Source organism: Mauremys mutica, chromosome 10, assembly GCF_020497125.1.
Source record: "Mauremys mutica isolate MM-2020 ecotype Southern chromosome 10, ASM2049712v1, whole genome shotgun sequence".
Lineage (NCBI taxonomy): Eukaryota > Metazoa > Chordata > Testudines > Geoemydidae > Mauremys > Mauremys mutica.
In genome coordinates, this window is record NC_059081.1 from 51,232,714 (window position 1) to 51,255,321 (window position 22,608).

General features: G+C 45.2%; 1 protein-coding gene across 3 annotated transcripts in view; it reads left to right on the forward strand.

Annotated features, from left to right (window-relative positions):
* GLS (glutaminase) overlaps nucleotides 1-22,305 on the forward strand; it is a 107,629-nt gene extending 85,324 nt beyond the window's left edge. For all 3 annotated transcript variants that reach the window (XM_045032007.1, XM_045032009.1, XM_045032010.1), the window contains 4 exons: nucleotides 14,074-14,135; nucleotides 16,506-16,582; nucleotides 16,670-16,733; nucleotides 18,831-22,305. In XM_045032007.1, coding sequence (XP_044887942.1) covers nucleotides 14,074-14,135; nucleotides 16,506-16,582; nucleotides 16,670-16,733; nucleotides 18,831-18,987 — 360 coding nt within the window. In that variant the 3' untranslated portion in view covers nucleotides 18,988-22,305. The remainder of the gene's footprint in view (nucleotides 1-14,073; nucleotides 14,136-16,505; nucleotides 16,583-16,669; nucleotides 16,734-18,830) is intronic.
* Nucleotides 22,306-22,608: the final 303 nt, after the last annotated feature.

Genomic DNA, 22,608 nt, shown 5'->3' on the forward strand with positions numbered 1-22,608 from the left:
TCCTGGTGAGGACTGCATTACAAGCTTCTTTGGATATGGCTAACACAGCTGGTGGCTCGATATTGACAGCACTGGTCATGCGAAGGACATCGTAGCTTCATCTTTTAGGGTTCTCGAGGGAGGTTCAAGCCACAGTGGAGGATCTCCTCTTTGAAGGGTCAAAGTTAGTTGCAAACTGAAAGTGTGGCTCCTAGATGAAGGACACAATAAAGTTCTGTTAAGTATCAGGGAAAACAATCACTCATTACACACATTCAGAAATGGAAGAGATTCCAAATATGGTGTTACACTAGATAAATTACCACTATATTCTCTCCTTTGTCTCTGGTGCTAGATTATATCCTGGAACTAAAAAAAATCAGGACTGTTAAATTCACTGAGAGTACATCTCACAGCCATTACAACCTTCCAACACCAAATAGAAGGTCACTCAGTATTTGTTTATCCCACAACAAAAATATATTTCTTAAAGATATGGAGAACCTTTGTCTTCAAATTCGAGATCCCACTGGACCTTAATTTAGTTTTATACTCCCTCATAGGTCCCCCCCTTTGAACCTACGGCCATTTGCTCACTCCTACACTGCTCTATAGGTCACTCTTTCTGTGGGAAGTTGCCACTTGGCCAGTTTAAGAGTATGGTGATGATGACAATTGGTTTTGTAGTTGGTACCCTTCTTCCTGGGCCACACAACAATTTGTCTACCTCAAACAGGTTACTTCTGCAAATGTACTGACACCCCTTTTCAGAGAAACAGGCAATATATGGAACTTTCCAGGTTTGGGTGCCTTAGTGATAGACCACCAGAGGATGTACATTCATGTGTACTTTGTAGATGCTTTCTGTGTGACCCGTTGAGTGGATTACTGCTAACTGGCTACAAAAACTTCATGTGGATTGAACACAATCAACGAGTCCCTGAATGAGACATATAAGGATTTTGCCAGGATACAATGTTTGTTAAATAACACCAGTCACGATCAGTGTGTGGTATCAGCAGATCCACTAGCAGTAACCCAGGGCAGAGAGCTGTCATGGTTGATGGCATCTCACAGGATGATCACCTGGAAAATATTAAAGCCAGTAATATTAATATTTAATGAAAAATGGGTGAAGAGGCTGTAATGCTTTCTAAAGAGCACGGGAGGACTCTCAGAAAAGCAGGACACACAATAATAGATTATAATCTGGATTCAGTGACCCTGATCAGCCAAGAGCTTCTGATGGAGTTAATCCAGCTTTGAGCTAAATTAATTTTTTCCAAACAGGTTTTTTTCCTGCATGCACATCAGCTAAATTTCTCTCTCCTATGTCACATGCAGAACTGCTAAGGGATCGAAGAGACACAGTTAAATTAAGCAAGTGCCCTTATTCCTTGGCTGGCATTTCCACAAGCCAGAAATAATTGATTGGGCGACCCAGACAATTTCTTGCTGAATTAAACATGATCCGCGACCTGGTAGGGCCTGGATCTTTTCTAATGAATAGTGCTCTGCATCATGTGACTCAGGGAAGAGGTGAGCTTGAATGGTTATCACAGCCATACCTGATCATGTGTAAGAGAATTATTTATATAAAATAAGTATTTGTTACATTTCTGTACTAACTGGTGGTAAATGATTCCCATCATATCACTTGTGAGCAGATATATTTGTTTGCTTTGAGATATCTAATGAAACTTCGAGGTACTGTTTACACAGTGAAAACAACAAAACCAGCTACCTCGATAATAACAGGAAGTCCCCCTTACTCCAAACATGGTTACAACACAGATATTCTAGCAGTGTGGACAGGACCGTTCATTGTTAGCTGTTTCCAACCCATGCTAATGTCTTTGACTTGGGGTTGGAAACTCAGTTAAAACATGGTCTTAGCTTTTGGTTATGCAGTATAGATGGGATGTTTTGAAGGGAGCTCTCCTATCATGGTAGCTCATCCCGTATAGCCTCTTGCCTTTGAGCTGCAGACTATTCTTACCAGGTTCCTCACTGGAAAAAATCTCTGGGTCTTCCTTGCAAAGTTTTACGCTAGTGAGAAATCTTTCTAATGTGGGAGGCTTGGATTTTTGTTTTTGAATCTGGAATGGGGATTCTTTAATAATCCTTGCTAAAGTAGCAGCTTTTGTCTTTATTTAAATGCCAGTAACACTATACCACACAGTCAGTGCAGTGGGGAAGGAGAAAACCGAGATGCTTTTTACATCTACTACCTGTGCAGTCTTGTATACATTTACCCATATGAGATTAGTGCTTATCAGTGGGGCTAGAGTGATAACTCTAAAAATTAAAGTCCCTTTCCCCACAGTAGGAGCAGTACACAATTTCCCTGTCGGGTTCCTCTGGGATGAGAAAATGCAGTTCAGTCTCCATGCCTATGCAATCCTTAGTGCCTCTAACACTGCCAGTATGGTTGCCAGTTGTAGTGATTTTTGTGGTGAGGGACAGCTGTCTACTAGAAACTGTACTGTGAGCACAAAACTTAAGACAGTGAGGCTATCCAATTATACCAATCACTACTGAGATGGAACATTGCTCAAAATGTATTCCTTGCCGCATGAAGTGGAAGACGAGTGAACCCATAGGGCTGCTTAACTGGTTTATGCTTAAATAGCAAGCAACCTTCTTAAATAGTTGACACTGGTCATATATTTTAAGAGATTTAAGTATAGTCTGTTTTAATGGCTTTAATAAGGATACCTGGCTGTAAAGCAGAAAATGGCAAGGAGCTGAACTAGTCTCAGAGCTAGGAGCTCTTTATTTGGAATGCTGTCGGACAGATTCTGTGTTCTGGGGAAGATATTTAACCCCTCTCCCTCAATTTCAAAATGAGGAAATACCTACTACACAAGTGGGATTGCGTTCATGGTGGTAGAGTTCTTACAATAATAAAGCCAACAGCTTTTGAAAAAGCCAGTGTTACCTATGGCCAGAATATTTTTTCATGTTTGCCACTTTTAGCTGATTTTTGGAGCACAGGATAATTCATATTTTCTGCAAGGAACTGCATCTAACAGATCCCCCCCCCTTTTCTCCCCTCCCAAAAAAGGTAACAAACCTCCTTAATTAGTATATCAGAATTAGAATGCAAAAATAAAATCAGAAAAACTGCTAAGCTGGTACAAACCTGAGTTGGCAGCAGCAGCTTAATACCCATTTTTGTTTTCTAGCACTCTAAAAGGAAATCGATGCAAGCAGTAAGAGCTAGTTTACTTTACATTTCTCATCAGCACTGTGTCAGAACTCAAGTTGTAACAGTTTGCAGTGTAGTTGTAGCCATGTTGGTCCCAGGATATTAGAGAGACAAGGCGGGTGAGGTAATATCTTTTATTGGACTAACTTTTTTCTGGTTTTCACCAATAGAAGTTGGTCCACTAATCAGACTGACTAGAATAGACTGGTCCACTATAAGATGTAACTGTTCCATTTTGGATTCTGCACTGGAGCCGTGTGCTGGTATTTAACCCAAAACGTATATTCAAAGGCCCTTCAGCTGCTTAAATCTTTGGCTACAGATTATATAGTAGGGGCTTGCTCCAAAGCCTACTGCAGTTGGTGGAAAGACTCCCCTAGACTTCAGTCGGCTTGGATCAAGCATAAGGTGAATTTCCTATTCTTGTTTTTGAAGATGAAAAAAGAAATGTTTCTTCTTCAAGTGCTTGCTCATATCCACTCCAGTTAGGTGTGCGTGCCGTGTGTGCACGTTCATCGGAAGATTTTTACCCTAGCAACTCCCGGAGGGTCGGCTGGGTCGCCCCCTAGAGTGGCGCCACCATGGCGCCAGATATATACCCCTGCCAACCCGACCTCTCCTCAGTTCCTTCTTACCGCCCGTGTCGGTCCTTGGAACAGTGGAGCGTGGCTTAGCTGTCCTCCACTTCCCTAGCTTCTCCTTGTTTTTGATATCTTCTTGTATAGAGTTGTTTCAGATAGATAGTGTAATTAGTATAAATAGTTCTTAGATAGTTAGTTTAGAAATAGTTAGCGGGGTTTGGGCATTAGCCCCTTCCCCGCGCCCGGTGCCGGGGCCCATGCCTGGTTCACCGGGGTTCAAACGGTGCTCGGCCTGTAAAAAGCCGATGCCCACAAGCGATCCCCATGACTCGTGTCTAAAGTGCCTCAGGGAATCGCATGTCTCAGACAAGTGTCGTATTTGTAAGGCATTTAAGCCGAGGACAAAGAAGGAGAGAGACTTTCGTTTAAAGACTCTCCTCTTGGAGGCAGCTTTGAACCCTCCGTCCTCGGCACCGAGCGCCGACCGCACTGCCAGCAGCGCTCCTCTGGCACCGGACTGCGCCGGCACCGCAAAGGCACCGCGGCACCGGCCGTCTTCGGCGCAGGGCCCTGATCAACACCGATCCCTCTCACCAAAACAGAAGAGGTCGAGGTCCTCCACTACTTTGATGCCTTCAGTGACTCAGACTCAGCCCCGTTCGGACCGCCCGGCACCTACAACTGCTGCGGCACTGACGGCTGTGGTACTGTTGACTCCGGTCCTGAGAGGGCTCCCCGCCCCGGCCTGTGGTTGAGCTTACGGTCCCGTCGACGCCTGAGACATTCTCAACTGCAAAGGACCTTATCACCATGACTGAGTCTGTCCTGCCTCAACCCCCAGCACCGCCGGTGCAGGTACTACATTCGAGAGGCAAACCAGCGATCATGACGCCTCCCTCAATTGGCTCGGCAGGCCGGCACCAATCTCGATCCAGGTCCCAGCGCCGTTCGCGTTCTCATGGCCGCTCACGATCCCGACGCCGCTCGCAGTCCCGGCACCACTCGCCACTTCGGTACCGGTTGTACTCGCGGCATAGATTGGTCTCTCGCCCTGCCGGATACTCTCGGTACTGCTCCAGCTCTCGGCACCGATCCTGGCACCAAGACTCTCGCAGCCGCTCCTGCAGAAGATCGTCGAGATCCAGGTCGACCTCCCGGCACAGGGCCGGTCGCAGGTCCCGGTCTCGCTCTCGACACCGGTATGGCTCCCCGGCACCGAGGAGATCACCAACAGCGAGAGAGAGAGGGCCTCATATCAGGCTCGTTCGGCACCCCCCGGCCATCCAGACACCCGTCTGTGTCTTTGCAGGCGGATAGCGCGTATGCCTGCGACGCTGATGTGCCTGCTGCATTGTTCCATGATCTTCTGGCTCAGGATTAGGGACCTCAACAGTGGGCATATCATCAGGCCCAAGGTGCACCCGCAGGTCCGTTGCACTCTGCCACCTCAGAACACCAGGTGCCAGAAGCAACGATAAGCCACCCTATTCCCTCTGCTTCAGAGGAAGTGTCAGCCCAACCTCAGGACTCCCAACTCCCTAGGGAGACACAACCCACCCACCATGATGAGCCCTTGACCGACCCGCTTGTCCCGGGTCTCTCCTCATCTTCCTCCCCTGACGAGGCTGTAGCCGGAACCTCGTCTGTCGGCCCTCCTCCAATTGACCTACGTGCCCACCAGGACCTCCTCAGACGTGTTGCACAAAATATGAACTTGCAGGTCGAGGAGGTCCCAGAGGTGGAGGACCCAGTGGTGGACATTTTGTCATCAGATGCCCCCACGAGAGTAGCTCTTCCCTTCATTCGGACGATCCAGGCCAATGCCAACACGATCTGGCAGTCTCCGGCCTCCATCCCACCTGCTGCACGAGGCGTGGAACGTAAATATATGGTGCCCTCCAAGGGTTATGATTATCTGTATGTCCACCCTCCGCCTTGCTCCCTCGTCGTCCAGTCGGTTAACGAGAGGGAGCGCCATGGCCAGCAGGCTCCAGCCCCTAAGTCTAAAGACGCTAGGTGCATGGACTTGCTGGGACACAAAGTCTGTTCCGCGGGGGCGCTCCAACTCCGCGTGGCTAACCAACAAGCCCTCCTTATCCGCTATAATTATAATACATGGGCGGCGGCGGACAAATTTAAGGAGTTGCTCCTGCAGGACTCCCGTCAGGAGTTTGCGGCTATCCTAGATGAGGGGAAAAAAGTGGCGAGAACTTCCCTCCAGGCTTCCCTAGACACTGCGGACTCAGCGGCGAGGACGCTAGCCTCAGGGGTTACTATGAGACGTCTCTCGTGGCTGCAGGTCTCAGGCCTCCCCCCGGAGCTCCAATATACAATTCAGGACCTCCCCTTTGAAGGACAAGTCCTCTTCTCGGACAAAACTGACCCTAGACTGCAAAGCCTAAAAGACAACAGGGTCATTATGCGCTCGTTAGGCATGCACACGCCAGTGACTCAGCGCAGGCCCTTCCGCCCTCAACCACACGGCCCGTACCCTCAGCCCAGGCAGAGGCAAGACTTTGCCAGACGACGGGGCAGGACCGGTCGCTGACAGCAGTCGGGCAACCAAGGGGGCCAAAACCAAGGTTCCTCCAAGCCTCCCGCAGGGCCGAAACCTTCCTTTTGAAGGTGCGCCCGAGGGCGTTGTACCAGATTCTTTAGAGGATCCATTCCCGCCTTTCTCCAACCGCCTCTCCTTTTTCCTCCCTGTGTGGTCCCAACTAACATCAGATTGCTGGAGTTTGGGTACCACCTTCAATTTTTCACCCCTTCCACCCACCCTCCTCATCCCTTTTCAGGGACCCCTCTCACGAGCAACTCCTCCTTCAGGAGGTTCAGGCGCTCCTTGCCAAAGGAGCCATAGAGGAGGTACCAGAACACGAGTGGAGCAAGGGGTTTTACTCCCACTACTTCCTAATCCCCAAGGCAAAGGGAGGTCTCAGACCCATCCTGGACCTGCGGAAACTCAACACATTCATGATAAAGTTGAAGTTCCGCATGGTATCCTTTGGGACCATCATCCCATCCCTTGAGACTGGTATGCCGCCCTCGACATGAAAGATGCCTATTTCCACATAGCCATCTACCCACCTCACAGGAGGTTCCTCCGGTTCATAGCCAACCGCCAACATTTTCAGTTCGCGGTCCTCCCGTTCGGCCTCTCTACAGCTCCAAGAGTATTCACAAAATGCATGGCTGTAGTTGCCGCCCAGCTCCGCCGCCGTCGAATACACGTTTTTCCGTATCTAGATGACTGGCTCATCCGGGGGACCTCCGAGGCGCAGGTGATCCATCACGTCAGCATTGTCAAGGACCTTTTCCTACATCTAGGCCTAATGATCAATGCCGAAAATTCCACTCTGATTCCCACTCAGAAGATAGACTTCATTGGCGCCACCCTGGACTCAAACCTCGCCAGAGCCTGCTTACCGCTGCCCCGGTTCCAGGCAATGGTGGCCATCATCCAGAGTCTGCAAGCTGCTCCGTTGACTTCGGTTCGCACTTGACTGGGTCTCCTGGGTCACATGGTGGCCTGCACGTTTGTGACAAAATACGCCAGACTGTGCCTCGGTCCCCTCCAATCGTGGCTCAACTCAGTGTACTGACCAGGCAGGGATGCCATGGACATGATTGTCACCATTCCCCCGAGCAACCTAGGTTCCTTCAAATGGTGGCTGACCCCCTCCCTGGTCTGTGCAGGGCTGTCGTTCCATCCCCCCCAGCCCTCTGCATCCCTGACGATGGACACATCATCGATCGGTTGGGGTGCTCACCTCGGGCATCTACGCACTCAAGGTCTTTGGTCATCTCAGGAGCTGGCCTTGCATATCAATGTCCGGGAGCTGAGAGCAGTCCGCCTTGCTTGCCAGGCGTTCCAACAGCACTTGCAAGGCCGTTGTGTCAATATTCACTGACAACACAACAGCCATGTACTATATAAACAAGCAGGGCGGGACAAGGTCCTCGCCCCTTTGTCAAGAGGCCTTACGTCTCTGGGACTTCTGTATAGCCCACTCCATAGACCTCATAGCGTCCTTTCTCCCGGGGGTTCGGAACACGCTGGCGGATCGCCTCAGCAGCTCCTTCTTCTCTCATGAGTGGTCGCTTCGCCCGGACGTTATTCTTTCGATCTTCCAAAAGTGGGGATTTCGCTGGGTAAACCTGTTCGGGTCCCGCGAGAACAGGAAACGCCAGATGTTCTGCTCCTTCCAAGGCCTCTCACCGGGTTCCATAGCAGACGCCTTCCTTATACCGTGGACGACGCACCTGCTCTATGCCTTTCCACCGTTTCCACTCGTCCACAGGGTCCTGCTCAAAGTACGCAGGGACAGAGCCCGCTTGATCATGATCGCTCCAGCGTGGCCCCGGCAGCACTGGTACACCATGTTGCTGGACATGTCCATAGCGAACCCTATCCCCCTACCTCTTCACCTGGACCTGATAACTCAGGACCACGGCAAACTATATCACCCAGACCTACAGACCTACCATCCCTCCACCTCCCTCCTGAGTGGTTGAACCAGTCCGAGTTGCGTTGCTCTGCCCCAGTGCAACAAGTGCTCCTGGGTAGCAGGAAGCCTTCCACTAGAGCAACATATTTGGCCAAGTGGAAGCGTTTCACGTGCTGGTGCGAAGAGCAGCACGTTCCCCCAAACGAGGTTTCCATTCCCACCATCTTGGACTACCTTTGGTCTCTTCAGCAACAGGGCCTAGCACTATCATCTTTGAGGGTGCACTTGGCGGCCATCTCTACCTTCCACCCAGGAGAAACTGGCCGCTCGGTTTTTTCCCATCCTATGGTATCTCGATTCCTCAAGGGCCTGGAGCGTCTATACCCACAGGTCCGCTGCCCGCCCCGACCTGGGACCTTTACCTGGTTCTCACCAGACTTATGTCGTCCCCATTCGAGCCGTTAGCAACTTGCTCCCTTCTCTACCTCTCATGGAAAACCTCTTTTCTCGTGGCCATCACATCGGCGAGACGAGTTTCCGAGCTTCGGGCTCTTACGGTAGACCCTCCATATACTGTGTTCCATAAGGACAAGTTGCAGTTGCGACCGCATCCGGCTTTTCTCCCCCAAAGTGGTATCGGCCTTCCATGTTAACCAGGAAATCTTCCTTCCTGTCTTCTTTCTGAAGCCGCATTCATCCCGCAGGGAGCAACAACTGCACTCACTCGACGTCCGTAGAGTACTCACTTTTTACAAAACCCTTCCGCAGAACCCCACAACTCTTCATTGCGGTAGCTCAGCGGATGAAGGGTTTACCCATTTCCTTGCAGAGGATTTCCTCCTGGGTGACATCGTGCATCTGCACATGTTATGATTTAGCTCATGTTCCATCGAGCCACATCACTGCGCACTCTACCAGAGCTCAAGCCTCATCTGCCGCTTTCTTGGCTCACGTGCCTATCCACGAGATTTGTCGCGCAGCTACCTGGTCCTCGGTCCATACCTTCGCCTCCCACTATGCCCTGGTTCAGCAGTCCAGGGATGATGCAATATTTGGCTCCGCAGTTTTACACTCTGCGACATCTCACTCTGACCCCACCGCCTAGGTAAGGCTTGGGAATCACCTAACTAGAATGGATATGAGCAAGCACTCGAAGAAGAAAAGACGGTTACTCACCTTTGTAACTGTTGTTCTTCGAGATGTGTTGCTCATATCCATTCCAAACCCGCCCTCCTTCCCCACTGTCGGAGTATCCGGCAAGAAGGAACTGAGGAGCGGTCGGGTCGGCAGGGGTATATATCCGGTGCCATGGTGGCGCCACTCTAGGGGGCGACCCAGCCGACCCTCCGGGAGTTGCTAGGGTAAAAATCTTCCGACGAACGTGCACGCGCGGCACGCACACCTAACTGGAATGGATATGAGCAACACATCTCGAAGAACAACAGTTACAAAGGTAAGTTACCGTCTTGTCTACCAATTAGAATAGCATAAAGAGTCAACTTCTGAGCATCAGACATATACCATCCCTTGCCATTTGTGTGGCTAGAGCGGTGGCGATTGCTTCTAATCAGACTGACTGGTTTCACTGACATAAAATGTTTTCCTAAGCAGTTGACTATCAGTTTATGAACCCATTCTGCTTATTTCTCACCACAGACTGGAGTTTTTGCTCTCATTTATTTTGTGTTGCAACACAATCTTGCTCCTCCTATTTTCTTGCCTACTCCCAAGAACAACAACAAAATATTTGGCTACCTTCTATATCAAAGTTTTCACTTTTGCAGTAGATGCCATTGTTTCAGGCTAATAATTTCAGAATTTTGAGAATGCAGGCTGTTCATTTTTAGTTTTTAAAATAAAAAACTGCTTTTGATCTCTTCTGAGTTAACTTCTGTAAATATAAATCCTCCAACTTCTGGCTCCTTTTTAAGTTACTTATCACATAATACATGTTTGCTGAATGTAATTGCATTTATCAGACTGATATATGATGTGTTAACACTAGTTAGATTATTACAATATTTGGATGTAACCAAAATTCACAGAGTTCCTTTCTGGAACCTTCTAAAAGGGCTGTGAAAAGTTGCAGGTGGAATTCAAGCAATGTCTGGTATTTGTTGAGCAGATGTAAGGTATTCCTTGAGGTTTAGTAGTTGGATCCATTTATATGCCCATATGTGTGATTTTCAGCTGCTACCTTTTAGAAAGCATAGAGTCAAAATTATCTTTTGCTCACAGAAGTGCAGGAAAATAAATAACTTCTGAATACAAAGTTTTTAACTGGATCTATAGCCACTCACAATCCTTTAGCTTCATCTGTGTTTAGAAAGTTACGTTCTGGATTTTCCAGTTTAACAGCAAAGTGGGAGGGGGAAAACTGTTTAAAGAGGACATTAAAAATGCTTCTGATAAATGCAAATCAAGAGTTTAATTTTCTCTGCACCTGTATTACGAGGTGCAGAATGCCCTCAACTCATGCTGAATTAATTGGGAATTGAGGGTGCTCAGCAACTCAGAGTTTTGAGCCCATAGTTCTTACTCTTTAGGTTGCTGACAGTATAAAATTTATGTGGGGGGTTCTTGCAAGAAGTTTTCACTCATGTCTGGGGAGAGCCACTTCCTGAATTGGATTCAGATAGAATTAAAAGGTAGTTAAACTAATTTCCATTTGGTGCCTTTATTTCTAAACACAGACTTCAGACAGATACCTGGAAAAGTACAGTGTAATCAACGGTACAGTAATGGGGTACAGAACTGTACAGCTCCAGCTCATGTCAGTAGTGACCACGTTACCATCTGGGGGGCTGTTCAGTAGTTTATCTGAAACGAGTTTGGTGATCTCAGTATAACCTGCAGAGTACGTGTCCACATCACAAAGCTATAACCACCACACTGTTTGGCACTTTCGTTGGTAGGCTCAGTAAAGAGGTCAGGAATTGAATGGTCAGGGAAGCTGAACTACATTTTTATTCCTGGAAGTGACCCCTCCAATAACAAGGCAGGGACGCAGCAGAATAGTGTGAGGAAGTTGCTGCTGTTTCTCCTGATAAATAGATGACTTCAATCTGCCTGTCTTAGGTACTCACATCTCCACAATATCGGGACACTTCACAATCTTGAGTGTATTTATTCTCAACACCTCTGTGAGGCAGAGCAGGGCTGTTCTCCCCATTTTACAGATGGAAAACTGAGGTACAGAGTGGTTCAGTGACTTGCCCCATGCATAGGCGCCGACTCCGTGGATGCTCCGGGGCATGGGGAAAAATTAGTGGGTGCTCTGCACCCACCAGCAGCCAAGCTCCCCGCCCAGCTCACCTCACCTCTGCCTCCTCCCCTGAGCGCGCCATGTCCCTGCTCCTCCACCTACCTCCCAGCGCTTGCCACTGCCAAACAGCTGTAGCAAGCTCCGGGAGGGAAGGGGAAGAAGCGGGAACATGGCGTGCTCAGGGGGGGAGGCGGGGTCAGGGTGGGGCTGGGCCGGGCCGGGGATCTGGGGAAGGAGTGAGAATAGGGGCAGGGAGGGGGAGGAGTTGGGGCAAGGACTTCGGGGAAGGGGTTGGAATGGGGGTGGAGTCAAGGCAGGGCCAGAGTGGGGTCAAGCACCCACCGGTGCCAGTAGAAGTTGGCGCCTATGGCCCCATGTCACCCAGGAAGTCTCTGACAGCAAAGAACTGAACCCAGATCTCCCAAGTCTTAGGCTAGTGCTCTAATCACTGGACAGTCTTTCCTCTCAGTCTGGCATTGTTTGTGCGCGTGCTAAAAGGAAAAAATCAAAACGGTGAATTGACTAGAAAATGGGTATAATACATTGCAATTAGGCTGTTAGCTAATTACAAAACCTTTTCTGTAAGCTGTATATAATAAACAGTGGACTTGGACACAGGAGTAACTTGACAGCTTAAACAGCCTTTCCCCTCTATTTGATTGATCTCGTGGAGAGAAAAGAGGAGGCTTTAAAACTCCTGGAGTGACAGTGGGACATTATTTTTTATCATGGTTGCCAAGTAAACATAAGTAACCAGCTTGAGCTCTTGCCACGCTTTGCCCTGCCTGCCATGTTAATGAGATGGGTCTATCTGTGCGTGACAGGTGCAGCCAAGCACAGCACAAGAACAAGAAAACCTAGCAAGTAGCTGGGCTAATAGCAGAGAGCATGGAAAGAATGCGAACAAGAATTGAAGGGCGAGTTCTTGGGGCCCACCCTGCAAAGTGGCATGTGTCCTCACCTCCCACTGAAGTCATTGGGAGTTGCAGGTCCCCAGCACCTTGTAAGTCTAGGCCCTAAGTTAATAGACTTCGGATTTTGTCATTTTCTCCACAAAAGGGCAACTGGCGACTTAACCCAGTGGGCCTATGACTCTGGGGTAGCCCAGGAAAATTGGTAGAGTGCTAAAGCCCGGGGACCTGGCATCAGTGTCTACACAGGGAGGCAAGGTAGGCGGACAGTAGGCCAGTGAGTCTGTGCTAATGTTGATTCAAGGTAACCCCGCTAGTGTTCACACGCTGCAGGACTAAAGTCAGCGACTGGACCTGCCTTAGTCTTTGTGTTACAGGTTTTGAGGTCACATCATATGCTGTAAAGATGTGATTTGTTTATGCCCCTCTCTTTTTTTTTTCCATGTAAGTTACTGTGCTGTTTTATAACAAATATCTTTATTTGGTACTTGGTAAGGAAATTAATGTGAAATGATTCCTCGATTCTGGCTCATGAAAGGCACAGACAGTGACACAGCTCCCCCAAACATGCCCCCAGGGACACATCCATGCTGTTCGGGGAGCAGATGGAGATGTCTGGGGGTGCGTGTGTAGAGACTTCCTTCCTTTCTGGTGCACCAAGAATTGTGATTCTGGTTTGGTCTGTTACAATTATAGCCTATAAAGAAGGCAGAGTTCAAGCCAAACTGAGTGGAATAGTTTAAGCTTGGGAACCTTGGTGATAGAGGGCAGTGCAATGTTGCAAATCTCATTGTAAGAGGCTAAGACTTGGTATCTCTAGCTGGCCATAAATGCTTATGAAACTAACTGTGCGAAATGTGTATTCGGCCCTTATTATCTAGAGCAGCCTTTTTGAAATGTACCTTTTCTGTCTTGCTTATGCTTATTAGTTTTTCTTTTTATTATTTAACACTGTGAAGCATTCTGGGATGTCCTCTGTAAAAAGCCTCCGTAGTATATGAGCTAAAGTAATGGAAAGTATTGAAACAGGTGCTGTATGCAGATTTTCTCAGATAGCTTTTCCTTGGCATCCTTGGTGCTGACTGGTAACATCCCCTACTCTTCAAGTCCTGCATCTGTATTCAGCATAAACTATCTGTCATGATGAATTATGCAAATCATGCAGTGGGTTAGAGAGTCAGTAGTATATAGTGTTATGTTTAAAAGAGAAATACAATTTGGCCAGCAAAGGAAAATATTTCTAGATTTTCGTCATAGTAAAATACAAATTGGTGGTGGTCCGCTTTCTAGTGTTTCTATACATTCAGAGTTGGACCAATGAGCATTAAATTGCCTGTAGTGAAGCTGTTTGGAATTCAATCTGACAACCTTTTTAGATTGTACTGCAAATGTACCTAGAGAAATGGTTACGTAGTTGACATATTTGCCAACAGGGACCCTACTATACCTTCATAGAGTCATAGATTATTAGGGTTGGAAGGGACCTCAGGAGACCATCTAAGGCCAACCACCTGCTCAAAGCAGGACCAATCCCCAAATGGCCTCCTCAGGGATTGAACTCTCACCCCTGGGTTTAGCAGGCCGATGCTCAAACCACTGAGCTGTCTTCGCTTTCTTCCCACAAGTCACATCAAGAAAAGGGGGAAAAAAACAACTTTTTTTTCTTCACATTTCACAGGTGAAGTCTGTGATAAATCTCCTGTTTGCTGCCTACACTGGGGATGTATCTGCACTCCGAAGGTAAAACCAATATGGTGTTGGGGAAAGGAAATCGCTTGTGTTTCAACTATTATTGCACTTTATTTCTGAACATATGACCATGTTAGGAGACATTATAGCTGCTTTAATACTCCAAGGTAGCAGGGCCATTTAAACACACAAGGTGTTCAAAGATCTAGCACTGCTTTTAATATCTAGTCTTCAGATCCCGACAGAGCAAGGAGTTAAGCTCATTACAAAATCAGTCCTTTGTTCTGCATATCAAAACTTCATGTGGATAATATGAAAAATAATTTGTACATCTGGTTATAGTCAGAGGTATAATCCCATAAAATGACACCATTCTGCTTTGACATAAACTGATTTTTTCCTTTGTGTCTCAGTCACAATATGTTAACTTCCCACAAATTTTTACAGCAGTAGAAGAGCAAGCTGGATTCTAGTCTTGATTTCTAGTCTGGAATCAATTCCAGAACTGTGAGCAAAGCTCAAACTGAGGAATGTTTATTGCTAGTGATGTAGGAGCCAGATGGAACCCAGCTTGATTTTCAGATCCCAAGTATAGTTTTCTTTTTGTTTTTTTTGTAGGGCTGGCAGTATTTAGAAACCCTTTGCATTTTACACTGAGCAGATTTTACACAGACTCGTTGAGAGAGCAGATAAATGTGGAAGGCTTAATTCTTCATTGTACCTTTGCAAAGCTGGGGCAAAGCGGAGCTCCTCTAGTAGCTTTATACTGGTTAGAGATTCTTCCGACACAGGGAGACTTCTCCATGAAATTTCTCCAGCTGATGTAAGTTACCTTTGCACCCCAAAGTGATCTTAACCAGTCAGAGAATCTGCCTGGAAGTAGTGTTTTGGCTGGACAGAGAGAAGTATGTATGCACATCAGTATGCTCCATAGTGGCATTTTAAGAGTCATTTTTCTGACTGGAACCACAGATGAAGAGGCCAGGAATGAAGCCAAATCTCTAGTGTACTCTTAAAGCCAGGTCATTTTGGTGCCTCTTTTATTAAAGCTCAGATGAAAATATAATGTACTTTTGATACTGTGATGAGTTCCCCTGGAGGTGCGACCTGGAACTGGGGTACCACGGAGCCCCCTGACCCACCAGCTTGGGCTCCCTTTACACTGTACTGCTGTGACCAGCCTGCACTTTCACCAGCACACACACAGGTAGGGACACACCCAACTGCAGTTACCTGCAGACTTTGTGCTCAGCCTTGCCTGGGTAGGCTCCAGTTAGGGAACTTCCCAGCTACTCAGGCACACGCCCCTTCTGGAGTGTAAACCCCAAATGATACCTTCCTGCGCTGCACAGGGAACTGTACAGGGTAAGTTTATGAAATTCACCCCATCCCTCAATGTGGAGAGGAATATACAACAGCTTTCTGCCCCCAAGTTATGACTTCCACATCTTGGTTTTAGATAAAGCAAAAACAAGTTTATTAACTCTAAAAGATACAATCACTTAAAATCTAAGGGATAGGAAACAGATCAAAGCAGATTACCTTGCAAATAAACAAAAAACACAAACTAAGCTTAATATACTACATAGGATGAGAATTTGCTATTCATATCTGATCTAAGTGATGATACAAGCAGGCTGCAGATTCTTAAGCTGGCAAGCTGCACGTGCTTACAGCTTGTAATCCCCAGGTGTTTCATTCACAGGCTAAAAATCCCTTTAGCCTGGGTCCAGCACTTCCCCCAGTTCAGTCTTTGTTCCTTAGGTGTTTCTAGGAATCTCTTTGGGTGGGGAGTCACTGAAGAACCAAGATGTCGTCACTCCCTTGCCTTATATAGCTTTTGCATATGGCAGAAACCCTTTGTTTCCAAGAGTATATTTCCACTGACTGGCATGGGAACTAATGACGTCCCAAGATGGAATCCAGCACCAGGTGACCTGGTGACATGTCCCTGTAGTGTCACAGCAGCCATGACTCAGAGGCTGTCTGCAGCGTGCTCAGGAAGGCCCCCAGTTGGGAGATAAGCTTCTTCTAATGCTTATTGTTTTCTCTAATGGCCCTTCCCCACCCAACTTTTCAGAATGAAAGCATCTTGTCTTGTGGGTGTTCCCCACGTGTAAACACATTTGTAATACAGATACATAGCCAATATTCCTAACAGAAATGATGCATGCATACAAGTAGGATAATCATATCCAGCAGATCATAACCTTTCCAATGACACTTCGCATGACTTATCTTGCATAAAATACATCATAACTATGTCATAATCCTATCATCACTATGAAAATTATGAGGTGCAGTGTCAGATACCATTTAAATCCGTTCAGAGGGCATGTCATTGTTTTACAGTAGAAGTATGATTACTTCTGTATTTTTGTAATTATTTCTATGATTGTCTTTCTGAATTTGGCTTTTCAGATTTGCTTTGTCGGGTATGGATATGGAGCAAAGAGATTATGATTCACGAACAGCATTGCACGTAGCAGCTGCAGAAGGTAATGACTCTTGATAAAGAAGATATAAGCTATTAATTTAGTGGGCTTAATTTAAAAAGTATATTAAATACTTCTTTTATTTTATAGGTCATGTGGAAGTAGTTAAATTTTTGCTGGAAGCCTGCAAAGTGAATCCTTTCCCCAAAGACAGGTGAGCAATTCCACTGTTGGTATGAAGGAGGGGAGCTCCAGTAACTAATTAGATTGGTGCAACCCTAGTGCAGTCAGTCGACCAGAGTCTTTGTTTCCTCTGAAATCTCATGGGATGCTGAAAGTAGAGACAACTGGGACCATCTGATCTATTCAGCTAACTTGCAGCTTGTGCTAGAGCTCCCTTGAGCTGTTTCTGCCCATTTGATCTAGCAACACTAATTCCCCCCTTAAAGAAGCAGGAATTCCAGACCTCAGTAGGGAAGATTGAGAAAATAAATCAATGGCTGGAGAATTTTCTTTCAAAAAGGCATCAAGCCAAGAAAAAGGAATTTGTAGTTTGATGGGCGTGTATGAATATATATGCAGAACGCACACACGGATGTGGGTGTAAGAGTGTCTACACGTGTCCAACATAACTAAAACTATTCACAAACTTCAGTGTGAACTTGACCCCGTTAGAAAGGCTGTTTTACTGTTCTGGTGTCCTGAGAGAGGTGCACTCCGCATGGTTTGTTATGTATAATCATTAACTTTTTATTTTTAATTTCACCTTCAGTTTTATTACTGTAACTCACAGTATGGCATTGGAAACCAGAAAAAAAATAGGTCAGTGCAAGGTCCCTCACCTGTAGAAAACAAGGCCTGACACTAGTAATGAAACCACTCTTGGCCACTCTCTAGCTCTCTTACTCAAGTAAACTTGTGTCTTTGTCTCTGCTTCCTTCAGTTTGCCTGTACCTTTTAATTCTTCTGTCCGGATAACAGTGATTTTGCTATTTAACAGTAAAGCACTGAATGAGCTTTAATTTGATAGTTTATTTCATCAAATTAAAGTGCTGTGCAGACTAATATAAGTCTGCTTATGTCTTGTTTTATATGCACAATGTCCTCCTTATGGTGCTTATAGGAGTGTCAGAAAGGCAGAGCATTTTCAGTCATTTATCATTATCTATGATATTTTGAAGCTTTACTATTAAGATGAGATTTTGACTTTTTGATACAGTCCTTTTCAAAAGGAACTCACAGTGCTACAGAGTTCTTACACCACGATTAAAATGTAACCAAAGTTGGTGGGAAATCTGTATTGTTTGCACCTGCTCTAATTACCAGCTTTTCCATTAAAACCCCTCAGGGGAAGAGTTTGTCCTGTGCCAAAAGGATGTCAAAGATCAACACTAGAAAAAACACTTCAGTAAAAATAATGTGAGGCACCTTTCTGGAGCTGATTTCCTTGGTGAAAGGAAGGCAAAAATTACTTTACATTTGCTTTGTTGAAATACTATATTTAGATATCTCTTACTCTCCTGTTTAAGAGGGGAAAATGGGTTTAGTGTGGATGATGTGAAAATAACAGCGGTTACGCGCGCGTGTGTGTGTGTGTTCAGCTACTGTTTCGTCTAGTCTGACACTATCCATTAAAGTGCAGTTCTGCCGTGAAAAATGACTGAAAAAAATCATTGTTTTTATCGTCTTTTAGTGATTTCCATATCAAATGTGTTCAGTTTTCACATTTTCAAGTAAAAAGGTTTTGTATCCCGTGACTAACAGTGCACAATCAGCCTGTAGGCTGAAGATCAAGTTGGGTTATTCCTTTATGTATTACCACTGGTCATGGTGGATTCTACATCACTGACCATTTTTTAAATCAAGATTGGATGTTTTTCTAGAAGAGATCTAGGGGAAGTTTGGGGAAGTTTTATGGTCTGAATCCGTGGTAGTAAAAGTTCTTCATGCCAGATTTTGTCCTTGGTGACACCTGTGAAATCACATTGAAGACAGTGGTGTTACACGGATGTGTGACTGGTTGGGCTGAAATTTATTAAACAATTATACTGAAGCACAAGAAGGAATGGAATCCCACTCATTCTCCATTAGTGATTTTGATACTGAAGGGGGAACAGGAGTAAAAAGTAGTGAAAACATCTGTTGTCAAAAGGGTTGTCACCCACTATCCAATTCACTGAAGGTACTAAGTCCCTGAGCTTAGTACATACTGTACTGACAATTGTTGTCTCAAATATCAAAGTATAATGGAATGCATAGTGGTGGATTTACTTGCTTACTGATTTTGGAAATATTGTGCTTCCTGTTTCAGATGGAATAATACTCCTATGGATGAAGCTTTACATTTTGGACACCATGATGTATTTAAAATTCTTCAAGAATTCCAGATCCAGTACACACCTCCAGAGGATTCCAGCGATGGAAAGGAAAATCAAACAGTTCATAAAAATCTAGATGGCTTACTCTAACCATCTTCAGCTAGATCACAAGAGTCAAATCACTTACCTATGTTATTGTGGAAAATGAGTATGAAGAGCGTGTGTATTTCTGTCTGACAGTGGTGTATATTTTACAGAATATTTCATTTATTTCAGTGTTACAGGAGTTTTCTTCATGATATGCAGTGGACAAACCCAATCGCTCCAAAAAACAAACAAACCCCAAACACCCCCCCGAGAATCTCCTTCCGTAAAGTGAGCAATATTACCTCGTGTTGCATATAATTGATGTAAAGGAAGTATTAGCTGTTGATGGCTTTACTGTGCACTACTTAATTTATTTTTGTGTTCTATGTATATCTTCAAACCGTGGTCAGGAATTTTTCTGCTGAATTTGCATTTCTAAACAAATCTCTTACAGTGTGGCCAAGTGGAACCATGCTGTTGCCGTGTGCAAGTGTCATTGTGGTTTTGCTAGATTTCAGGAGTTGAGGATGCTGGTGTAGATTTAACGTGGGTGTGTTGAACAAGGATCTGCATTTATCTTGATTTCCCATGGAACCTTGTTTACATAGTCACCTTGTCACCTAGATCGATCGGTCAATCAGCCCTCACAGAGAGCGCTGATCACAACACATTGTTCATGTTGTTCTAGCGAGTCCTTCAGCCACCCACTGGCCAGGCTTGTCAGTGGCACCAGACACCTGATCGGCATAGCACACCTCAGCCCAGAACCCCTGAGCTCAAGCGATCCGCCAGCCTCAGCCTCCCAGGTAGCTAGGATTACAGGCGCGTGCCACCTTGAATGGTTGTTTACATAGTATAAATCTCAAAATAATGGTGACATTTGTCAGTGGTCTGGGCTAATTGTTCTTAGAGATGATTTTTTCAGGGAGTCTGTTTTAAGGTTGGTTTGATGACCAAATGCCATGGAGGAATATCACTTGTTTGACTTTTTTTTTAGCTGTTCCTTTCAAATGCCCATTGTCCAGCCTCTCTCTCTGTCCATATTCAGCTGCTGAAGTGCTTTCCCTTTAGTTGGGGAAAGCAGGCGCTTCCACAGTATGCATTGGTTCCTGACAGGCATATGTGCATCATGGGGGATCTTGTAGGCTGCAAAATAATTCATCTCAGTCTTATGTTTTGTCCTTAGCTGCAACTACACCAAAAACATTTTAGGGGAATGTAAGTATATGAAAGGCAAAATACTAAACCAAATGTTCTAAATCAGTTAGGCTCACAATAAAAAACACTCATGGAGTGAAACAGCTTAAAGAGGCATAAAGCTAATCAAAACATGAGCAAGGTTGTGGATATGCCAAACTGTGGGTCTGTCTCTCTTCTTATGCTGGCATAAATCCTTGAATAGTTTTGTTGAAGCTTCTGAAGTTACGCTGGTGTAAAACAGGTAAGAGATCAGAAACAGGGCCACAAATCAAGCAGTTCATTTGTGTGTGAACTGTTGCATTTGCCCTCTTCACATGGTAGTCTGTGCCCCACGTATATCAGGCGTTAGAAATCTAAATCCAAATATTTGTTCTATTTTGGGACCATTACACTACATCAGCTTCTTGCCAATGCAGCAATATGTCTGATTACTGACACTGCAATATGAGTGAAGTCATCTTTAAAAAAAAAAAAAAAAAAAACCTGGGTAGGAGTATCTATTTCACATTTGTTGGAAGTAGGTGATAGTCAAGAATCAGGCAGTGTATGGGAATAAAACCATTTGAGGGAACTTCACACATCTCAAAGATAAGGCAGTAATAATAATTCATCCATAGATCTCAAGGTGCCCACTTTACAGATGGTGAAACTGAGGCATGGAGAGGTCACCCAGAAAGTCAGTGGCAGAGTCAAGGTATGGAACCCTTGTCTCCTGCGTCCCACTCCAGTGCTCTAGCCTCTGTGCACATTGCCTCCCCTAAGGAGGAGAAATCAAATGGAGGCACTTGATATTCAGCACAAGCAGTGGCCTATCTCATAATAAAGATGCTGTCCTGTAGTAGTTTGAAAGCCTAAACCCCTGAAATCTGATTGGTAAAAATGCTTGCCTGGCATTAGTCACTCTCCCCCCGATCTGATATTGCTGCTTTTTGCCTCAAGTCAATTATTCACTCGACGGCCTCATGCTTTTATAACCTTCACCTTTCATGCCTTGTGTCGCAGCCACCTTCCTCCTTAACCAAGAACTGGATGGGATTCCCTTTGAACCCTTCTTGGCCAGATGGGTCACTGTTGAGAGCACAAGGCCCTGTCTCTGCTGCACTCCTACAGAGGATAAAACGAGGCAAACTAAATCCCACGTTTTCCTCTCTAACATTCTTGGACCTACCAAATTGATCCTATGGGAGTAAAATTTCTCAGGTTGGGCTCTGGGGGGGGGTGTACTGATTAGGTCTCAAGCTATGAGACGCATTCTGTTTGTTAACTTAATCAGATTTCTATGTATCTCTGGTTTGCTAAGAAAATGTATCCTCTGTGGTCTCAGAAAAAATGTCAGTGATTTATTTTGATGTAATTGAAATCAGTCAAAATGTACTTTGCTCGAACAATAACCTTTCCAAAAGGTAGATATATGTACTGAGAAGATAAAGGCATTTTAATTAAATAGCATAGAGATTGTGGCTGTCCCTGAACCTAATGTTTTCCTCCACTATATTAAGAGCTTTTAGCTAGAATTTTAGCACCAATGCATTTTCACCAGGATAGTTTTAGCATTTTCTCGTTGTACCAGGAGATATTATTTTGCAAAGATTTGTGCCCAGTGGAAGCAGTGCATTTATATATGCAATTATTTATAAATATATGTAGTTCACTGGTGTGGCTGCTCATCATTGCTGGCACTGACATGTAGATTTTAATTTAAATGGCTTTTGTTGTGTTATCAAATGCTGACATCCTTATGCTCCAAAGAGTTTTCTGTGTTATGTCATATATGTGCTTCTTATGTATCACAGCAACCAGAAATGGTTAAGCTAACTTAATGCTTTGTACATAGAAATATTGTGCTGGTCTTAGCGTTAATTATCCCATCTTTTTGTGAAAAATGTGATGTACTGGGCTGATACTTTTTAGCTGCAGAGCTGGACTGTCAATGAGTGTTTTTATTGATGCTGTACTTACTATCAGCAATTGTGACTGATTGGTGTGACATTTTAGATTCCTTATTGTGGGGAATAGACAGTGATGAATGTATTTGCTTTCAGCAATTTTCCTGTAAGTGAATCTAAATTTAAAAATACTTGAGCTGTACTGGTTCTGAAAATGAAAGATATTTATTTTAATGAATAAAATCCAGGTATTGTTGCTTTTTACAGCACAATTAAAAAGGAATACCAAAAAATAGAGATGTGTGAGGGGTTGTTGTGGTTTTTCTGGATAGCTACATCATTTACCCACCTCTCATACTACCCCAAGTGAAGTAGCCAAAGAGAGCGGACTTTGTGGAGCCCTCCATTGTAGGCTGCTTTGATACCCTCCAGTGTCGAGGCTACTTTTGTATTGGGAAGGCCTTGTGACAAGCTTTAATTGTAGCATCAAATCATTAGGAGGCTCCACTAGCGACTAACCATGAGATGAATACTGTAGTTTTAAGTCTAAAAGCTTGATATAGCGAACAGGAGCTCATTGGCTTTCCTCACTCAATAC